This window comes from Alligator sinensis, unplaced genomic scaffold, assembly GCF_000455745.1.
Source record: "Alligator sinensis unplaced genomic scaffold, ASM45574v1 scaffold976_1, whole genome shotgun sequence".
Lineage (NCBI taxonomy): Eukaryota > Metazoa > Chordata > Crocodylia > Alligatoridae > Alligator > Alligator sinensis.
In genome coordinates, this window is record NW_005842117.1 from 1,648,199 (window position 1) to 1,657,771 (window position 9,573).

At 39.7% G+C, this 9,573-nt stretch overlaps 1 protein-coding gene across 1 annotated transcript in view; it reads right to left on the minus strand.

Annotated features, from left to right (window-relative positions):
- Window positions 1–9,573, minus strand: part of TMTC2 (transmembrane and tetratricopeptide repeat containing 2) — a 242,311-nt gene that overhangs the window by 31,641 nt on the left and 201,097 nt on the right. The window contains exon 11 of the mRNA XM_006024805.3: window positions 7,294–7,357. Coding sequence (XP_006024867.1) covers window positions 7,294–7,357 — 64 coding nt within the window. The remainder of the gene's footprint in view (window positions 1–7,293; window positions 7,358–9,573) is intronic.

Here is a 9,573-nt window from a genome sequence, read left to right on the forward strand (position 1 = left end):
CATTCCTGCCCCTGTACCCATTCCTTAAAATTTAGAACCCCAGTTTGACTTTGGCTTGCTTCCTGACAGCTGCTTCTGTTAACTCCCTGGGATCAGCACGTGTATTTTGGTTTGATTTCAGCTCGCTTCCTGACATCCTCTTCTGGTAACCCCCTTTGGCTTAGTGTGTAGACCCCAGTTTGACTTTGGCTTTGCCCCTGATTATGGACATTGGGAACAACCCCATCATTAAGAACTAAGCTGAATGCCTCTGTGGATTTTGATGGCAGCACCCATTCTAGGTTTAGGTGCCATTGCTGGGAGTGGTGTGGGCAATCCAAGGTAAATATCTCAAGGTGGAGGAAGGGGCTAACAGATCCATAGGGTTTGGGGGTTGCAGGAGTGGTTGTTGGGTCCGGGGGGGGTGGGGAAGTGATCTGGGTGGGGAGTGCATGGGGCTAAAAATATCCCAGTCAGGGTCAGTGGGGTAGGAACAGCACAGGGCCAGGGCCAGGGCGAGCAAATGGGCTTTTCTACCCCAGACCTATGCTGTGAATTACTAGATTGGATAAAACCTTTCCTAAATCAGATTAACATGTTCTTGATCTAAGTTAGCACATCTCCTGAGATGAACTAACTTAGATTGGGTGCACCATTTTTTGGCCAATTTAAACTCTGAACACCTGCCTGAGTGGGCATTTAGACTGACCTAACCCTGCTTAGGTTGATCAAAATATAACACCTGTATGTACCCAATGTATCTAGTCAACACTCCACCAGGATGACATAGCTAGAATTGACAAATTACCTTCCAGTAGAAGCTGAGAAGGATTTAATATGCTTCTGGTTTACCAAAGCATAAAAAAAAGTAAGAATGTTTTCTTTATGTCAGCCTTTCAGAAGTCCATTCAGAAAAAGAATGAATGTAGACTGGGGAACATATACCACTTGAATACGATTTAACAAAAACAGCTTCCCATTTTTATAGTATATTTTACAGAATGTATTGTTCTTATAATATTTAATTGGATAGAAATCATTTAAGTGAGGTTTAGTACTTATCTACCAGTAACTCCAAACAAGGCTGACACATGACTGTTGTTACAAAGAACTGTCAGACTAAAGATGGGCTTAATGGTATTTAGATTTTTTTCTCACTGCTTCAGGCTTGCATTTCAAATTCTGTTGCCTTTAGGCTTCAATGCCATAACTGTTTTCACTGTTTGAACTGAAACTTCATCCTGTCTGCAACCAGGAGGGAAGAAGAGTCCAGGAGCTCATGCACGTTTTAATTTACCTGTAGTGCATTTAAAACTGTCCCGTTATTACAGACCTATTTGTCTCTCAATTTTCAGTCACCCTCTTAGCAGGTTTTTAAAAAAGAAAAATGAAATACTAGCATTTTCAACCTAACTGGAATTATTTCAGTGATGAGGGCTTTTGCCAGAATTTCTGAAGGATGTCATTGTATATCAACACTGAAATATAATAATTATTATTATTTGTATGTCTATTTTGGACTGAATGTCTCTCCTCCCACTTTCAACCATTTTTTTGCTCAATCTCAGCACTGTAGCTTCAACAAGTACAGTGCAACAAGTACAGTAAATAAAGTGGCTGAAAAACAGCAAGCCAAGTCGCTGTGGACAAATGTACCTATTAGACACTTCAAAAGGAGAGTGGGAGCTGCCACTCACACATGCACAATCAGATGTTATAATCTAACTGTTGTGCCTACATGATCCTGTAGCAGTACAAGTTAGCTTAGTGCTGTAGCTTTAATCTCAAGAGAAATAGTTCCTATAGTTTTGCTACACATGCATAGCTATAGGATTATGCAGGCGCAAGTTTAATAGTAAGAGCTTATGTTGGGATCATTTAATGTCAATATAATTAAATCTGTCTGTATCTGAAGAAGAACAATTTTATAGCAGCAGTCTCTAAAACAGCAGTTCCCAAACTGTGGCTCATGACCCTGAATAGGGTTGCAGCATCAGTGAATGGATCACAGGAGTGGGGGGGCTGTGGGTTGGGAGTGAGGGGCCATGCTGAGGAAATGGGGCCATAAATGGGGTCATGCTGAGTTAAAGTTCAGGAAGCACTGCTCTAAAACACCTTATGCTTTACTTTCTTAACAGCATACACAACAGTGGAAAGCTTAAGCAAGAGACAACTGCAATGCGACAATGCGAGTAAAACTACTAAAAATACTGTACTAATTGGCTGCGTCTCCACAAGATGTTTTACTGAGCAGTAGACTAACCTGGTGCACAGTAAAGTGTCAGCGTCTACTTGTGCGCAACATTTACTGTGCAGTAAATTAGATTAATTTCTACTACCAAAAAATACAGGTACTAGATTAAATGCATGGTAGCTACTGCATAGTAGTGCATGTGTAGACAGCTGACTGGGAGCAAATTGCTCCTGAGCAGCCCGGACAGTAGCAAGGCAGTTCCTGCCTCCCCTGAGCTGAGCCAGGCAAGCCCCACTCAGCACAGGGTTCACAGGGAGATGCCCCACAAGTGGGACAGTTTCCCTCCTTCCCCACCCCTCCCTGGAGTCCAGGACTGACCCTGTTCCCCTCTGCCAGCTCAGGGCTGGCACCCAGGGGAGCCTGGAGCTCCTCCTGGATGCTGCAGGGAAGCACAGCAGGTCTGCAGCCACCATGAATTGAACTATTCCCATCAGGAGCACATGTAGACACACTCCCAGCCACCTGTTAATGCACCTTAAGGTACTGGTCAGTAACCTTAATGCACATTAATTGAATGTGTAGATGCACTCATTATGTGAGGAATTCTGACTGAAAGTCATACACAGGGAGGCTACTTTTTACTACTCAGATCTGAATCAGCTTGTTTCTTCATGTGTCAGACAATCTAAAATGTGTGGATCATTTCACTCCCCCCTTACAACACATCCATTCTTTTTTAGGCTCCGATACCTCCCTTCTCCTGTTCCAGATGAATTCTTAAAAAAACCCAAAAAACACAAAAAGCATGCAGTTTTTCAGTCTTTTGCTATGCTACAGTGCCACTCTATTTCCTTTCCACATGCTATTGAGACCCCAATATAGAATCAGAGACATAGTGGGCAATCTGGCCCCCTCTACACATTTCCACTTAAGGCATGATTAACCAAGTAATAATCAAGACCCAGCTACACATTTAACTAATTAATTGTTTGTTTTATCACACCATAAGCTATGACGTTATCCCACAAAAAATGTGCAATAACTTTGTAGTTTGTTCTAATCATGTCATGAATTGAATGTGGAATGTGTGGCCAAGTGCTCCCTTGTGTCTGGGAGTCCCATTAACTATGATGCTCCCAGACACAGGGGTGCACCACCTGCTTCCAGTCCCACAGCAGCCAAGGTTTGCAGTGGGGGCAGTGCTGTCAGCTGCAGGGCCTGCAATGGGGGCAGCATCTTCAGCTGCATGGCTCACAGCAGGGGCAGAGGAAGAATGCTGCTGCCAGTGCAAGCCTCATGAGGTGGGAGGCAGTATGGGCAAAATCTGCCATTCCTGCAAGACCCCACCTCACAAGGCTCACAGTGGTGGCAGTGTTCTCCCCATTGCCATCGCTTCCAGCCTCACAGAGACACTGGCTGCAGGGCTCACAGCAAGGGCAGTGCAGGTGAAAGCTGCTGACACTGTGAGCCCCACATTTCAAGACGCTCACAGTGGTGGTAGTGCATTCACTGCCAATGCTGCAAGCTCTACAGTAACATTAGCTGCGGAGTTTGCAGCAGGGACAGAACAAGGGAATGCTGCTGCCACTGTGATCTCCTCACCTCATGAGGCTCACAGCAGGGGCAGCATTCCCCATTTTGAGCCCAGAGGCCAATGATGTTTGGAGCGGGGAATGCTGCCTGCAAGCCCTGCCAAGCCCCAACAGCTGCAGGGCTGGTGCAGGAGGAGCTCAGGATCATGATCCCAAGGTCCCCCTGCACTGGCAGCAAGTTGTGCTGGAATCTAATGCACGATCCCACAACTGTGCTTCCTGCCATGCACATGTAGTAAGTGACTACAGATGATAGCTGAAAAAAATAACTTTGCAAAACACCAAACTTAAAGATAATACTTCAAAACCTCTTGCTATAATGAACATTTTTATGATCCTTCAGGCTCTTGTAAGATGGTGATGTGATTCATTAAGTACATATTAAGGTCTAAACATAGCTGGGCATGACTTACTATGTACTCCTGTGCAAGTTACCATGAATTACATTATGTATTTCCTCTAAAATCTGATTCAGGAGCTTATTTTCTTTGTGCTATATAGGAATAAGGCAGAGATGATAGTAATAAAAACAAAGCAATTAAAATTCTTAATTGTACTAGATATAGCACCTTCTTTAACATGCTTAAGTGGCAATTTAAAATATTTAAAATAGCCAGTGCTGCATTCTTTTTCTTGAAGGTCATAACAGCAACTAAAAAAAGAAAGCTAAATAACACAGCCTTTTAAATTTCTAGTTAAATATCACAGATTCATAGAAAATTAGGGTTGGAAGGCTCCTCAGGAATTCATCCAGCCGACCCCCTGCTCAAACCAGGACCAGCCCCAACTAGATCATCCCAGCCACGCTTTTGAGCTGTCTAGCTTTTAAAAACCTATAAGGATGGAGATTCCACAATCTCTCTGGGTATGCTCTTCCACTGCTTTACTATCCTCCTCATGAGAAAGTTTTTCCTAATATCTAATATTAACTTCCCTTGGTGCAATTTGAGACCATGCTCCTTGCTGTCATCTGCCACCACTGAGGACAGTCTAGCTCCAGCCTATTTGGAACCACCCTTCAGGCAGTTGAAGGCTGTTATTAAATCCCCACCTCAGTCTTTTTCCTCTCCAGACTAAATAAGCCCAGTTCCCCAGTTCTCCTCATACGTCATGCCCCTAGCCCTCTAACCATTTTCCTTGCTCTTTGCTAGACTCTCTCCAATTTATCCAAATCCTTTCTGTGATGGGGGGCCCAAAACTGGATACAGTACTCTAGAAGTGGTCTCACCGGTGCTGAAAAGAGGGGAGTTATCACCTCCTTTCATCTGACAACACTAAGAAATTATTCCCACTAATACATGGTTGGTGATCCACTGGTATATCTTAGCTGTAGCTGGAACCTTGTTACCATACTTTATTCTGATTGGCAAACTCAGCAGAAAGTCAATGAACTTAATAAGCCATGGAAATGAATTACCCTTGATTTACTTCAATGACATTCCCTCAGATCACAGTTGGGACAAAGACAGGGAAATACATGTTTGTGAAGCTTGCACTGCTGCTTCCCAAACACAGAGCTTCCTTTATCAGGATTCCATGATCTTCAAAGACCTTTCCAACTATCACAGTGATTAAGCCTGGAAATGATCAGCTAGAGAAGTTGTAAAAATCTTCCCATGAGAAAGATTAAAGTGCCTAGGCTGATTTAAAAAATGATGACCATGTTTTGAGCAGGAACATTGGATTTAGATGACCTCTTCAACTCTGTTCCTGCCTTATTTTTCTATGATTATATGAAATCAACACATTGTTTAAATTTGGAATTTATGTTTACATAATATGTATCTGTAATAATTTCTATGCAATATAACTTGGCTATGGTCAAAATATGATGCCTATGGAATATGGCAGGTTTCTGATTAAGAGCTGAGTGGATAAACAGAGAAAGAATTTAAAAATTAAATGCTATTAAGGTAGCTTATGGTATTCTATGAGTTCATTCAACATATCCATTCCACATTGCAATCGTTCATTTAAACTGAGCACCAACACACCTGAAACTTTTTATAATTAAAAAAAAAAAGTTTTGCTTGGCAATATTTCTGAAAACATGCACTCTAGCAGGCTTGAAGGTAACCAGATCCAAGCATTATGTCAATATCATTAAAAACAGTTGTCCAAAAAGGTGAAAGGAAGAAGGAATGAAAAACAGAATAAGAGAACCATAGGCAATGCAAATCAAAAATGACTATTTCCAATTCATTCTGCTTCCTTTCAGTTTTCTCGTTTTCACTTTGTCATTGTACTACAATCAGCTGGCGGTAAATGGTTGAAATAAAGGATAATTATTCCCATTAAATTATAAAAGCAACCTCAGAATTGTGTTTTTTTTCTTCCTTGCTCAAGAAATGATCTGAGATTCCAACACCCAATCCTCCCCCCAAAAAAGAGTTTACATACAAAGAGCTAAGAACTCTGATTATGAAGCATCAATTATTATATATAGCCAATAATGTATACTATACCTTTGATGCCTCACCCTTCAAATATATAAAAATGCAATGTGTTCTCCAAAAGTCAGACATATGTACAAACATTTGTAAGAGACTTTGAGAGTAAAATGATGAAATGAAGAAAAAAGAACACTGTCATGATTTTAACAACTCTGTACAATTTAAGCTACTTTTTAACTGTTAAGGTATCCACAAATAATAAAGACTCCTCAGAAGCATATAGGAATTTTTAAAATCTTTAAAATTACATCCCACAAGGTCTTTACATCTCTAATAAAAGACATCCTACAAATAACAATACAAAGAAGTGTACATAGAAAGCTGGCATTCCTAGGGAAAAGGAGTTTAAATTCTTTGGATGTTTAAACTGTACACTGCCTTTCATACTTTTATATGGTTTGGTTTCTGTTGGGTATTTTGAAGCTGATTTTTTCACAGTTAAAAAAACAAACACTTTACAACTTTGTTTTTTACTTTCTCTAGAAATCCACTCCCTAAGTTTATCTCATCATATATCCCTACATATTATGGACCTCATGTGACATCCTGACCCCAATGATATCAAGACCCATCAATAAGCCATGTGCACAGTGGCAGACAGTGGATACTGAAAGGGAGAGTGAACTGGGTATGAACAAGGTTTTTCCCACTGTTCCTCTTTCACTTGCAGGCTCTAGCATTCAAGTCTGTATCTCTAATTCCCAAACGCAATAGCTACTGACGTCTCTTTCCCCCAAGAATCTGTCCAATCTTCTTTTCAACCTGGCAAAGCTGTAAACTTCTGCAACATCTGGTGGCAAGGAGTTCCACACTTAAATTACCACTGTGTGAAAAATCTAGACATTTTATTTAGCAAACTGTTAATAAATACTGCTTGTTTCTTGAAGATTCTACCTAGAAAACTCAGAAATATAGTGGCTGGCTATAATTACCTCAATTATCTATTAAAATAATATGAACAATGCAGGGTGAGAGATCAAGCACTTCAGCAATGACTTTTTTCAACAATCAGAGGCTCTTACACTATTGTGAAGTCATCATTTTGAATAATGTGCATCATTAAGAAAGTACTTACATTAGGCCTTAATCCTGCTGCCATTTCATAATACTTCTCTGCTTCTTCATTGAGACTGGCTTGTCTAGTGAATTAGAAGGGGGAAAAAACACAGCACTTAGTTTTTCTTGGGTAAAGAGGTTAGTATTCAGATGGGCATTAGTATATACTAATATTGTAAATTAAGATAAACTAACAGTACATTATATTTGTTCTCACCACTTAAAATACCCCTTTACCAAGTACACAAAAATATGTCAATAAAATTATGATTTTTATAGGTCAGAATATCAATTCTTTATACTGAAATGCTATGTTTGTATACCTTAGTTTCTTTCTAGATCTCACAGAATGTCATTGTATATTGCATTGAAATATAGGAGTCTCAACTGATCAACAGAGGTTTGCTCGTTTACATCAGCTGCAGTTCTGGTCCATTTTTTTTGTAAATGTATCCATATACTTAATGTTATTTGTGAAGATTTGGGTTACAAAATAGCACAGTCTATTTCTTCTCTCTTCTCCAAGAAACTGGAATTTTGATCCAAGTAACATTTTAACAACAAATAAAAAACAATGCGCTGACAAATGCAGTTGTGGGCAGATTGAATTTAGCAAATGCCTTCAGCCAAAAGAAAAAGAAAAAAGAATCTTAGAACTGTTGAACAGATTAATTTCTGTAACATTTTGATTTTTCAAACTGGATTCACAAGGAAGCATAAGCATTTGACAATGATGGTAGCAATGCCTTTATGCTCTATAATGCCATTGATTTGGGTACTTACCTGGGAAATAGGAGACCTGATGTTAAATCTCCTTTCTGCATGATTTAGCATGTACTTGATGCTAAACCTCTCATCTCTCAAGAGAATATACTAAGTGATAGGGCATTCTTAGTGTCTCTCATTGAAGCTATTCCATTTTAAACAAATATAATTATATATTCATGGGGCCAGAGAGAGAAAGAATGACACTGTAACCTGGTGTTTTGGGTAATCTGCTGTGAAGGGAGCTCTGCAGTTTGCAGTCACTGCTCCGTATTAGGCTGAAACAAGATTTGCACCTGGGCATCTCACATTACAACTGAAAGTTGTGAAATATTGTGAATAAGCAGACAACTCATCCTTTCTCCTCCATTTTGTATCAACAGTTCTGAATGCAGCAAAATTCTATGTAACAAAAAGGTGCCTTGCTCTGGAAGCACAAATGGGGACATACATTTATTCAGGAAAGAGCTTCTGGCACATAGGCCTGGAACAAATTGAAATTCCTGTTCTCTGCAGCCCAGTGAAAATCATTACTCTCCTTTCTTCCACAAATGGAAGCCCTTCCTAGCCCTTAGTTTGAAAAATCTTTTGTTCTTTTTATACAAAGTGGCTAAAAATGCCTCAAAAGCAAAATGAAGCCTTTTTGATTTTTACTGACTTCTTATTACTTTAATTATTTTTTAGCTTGGTCACTGACCTCCAAAATCAATTATTCACATAAGCCATGTTGCCATATAGCAACTGGCAGAGCCCAGAATAACTGTGGGAACAGCCAACAAAATAATGGGCTGCCCAAGACAGGTTACACTTTCCAGTATTATTAATGCTTAGCTTCTTATAATTCTTGAAACAAAGAGAAGGGCAAATGCAGTATGATTTCCTCTACAGGAGATCATACAGAAAAAAGCCCAGGTGTTATCTCAGAAATCTTCATACCCTTATCAGGATACTTTGGTACATTTGTATATGCTAAAAGGCTACAGTGCATTTCTTTGCAAGTTTCTCATTCTTATCCAGAGATATATTATCCTGCAGCTTTTGTAGAATGTGAGAAAAGGTAAGAAGAGTAGTACAACAGATATTTCATTAGTTTTCTCAAGATTTCTGTAGCAGTTGTCAGTTCAAGCAATATTATTCAAATAAGTGCTTGAATCCACAGAATTTACTTTGCTGAATATGCAAGGTTTTTAAAATGTATGTTCTTCAGAGATCACCAGCTGCAGGTGTTCACCCTCCATGTGACTTTCCACCCAATTTCTGCAAATTAACCACACAGCATGCTATAGGCAATTCATTCCAATCAATGTGTTTTGATAGACAGTTATTGGTCTTGGGAGGAGAAGGGAAAAAGGAAAATCCTTTTGAAGTCTCACATAATTTACAAGCAGGTTGAAACCACTTCCTCACTAACACTTTGCCAAGGGGAACCAGGTTTATACCTGTTAACTGTTTTAAATTACTCTGCACATGTATCAACTCAGTGGTCCAGTGGTTAGATGCAAATGTCTAAAAATATTCATTTAACAAGCATGTG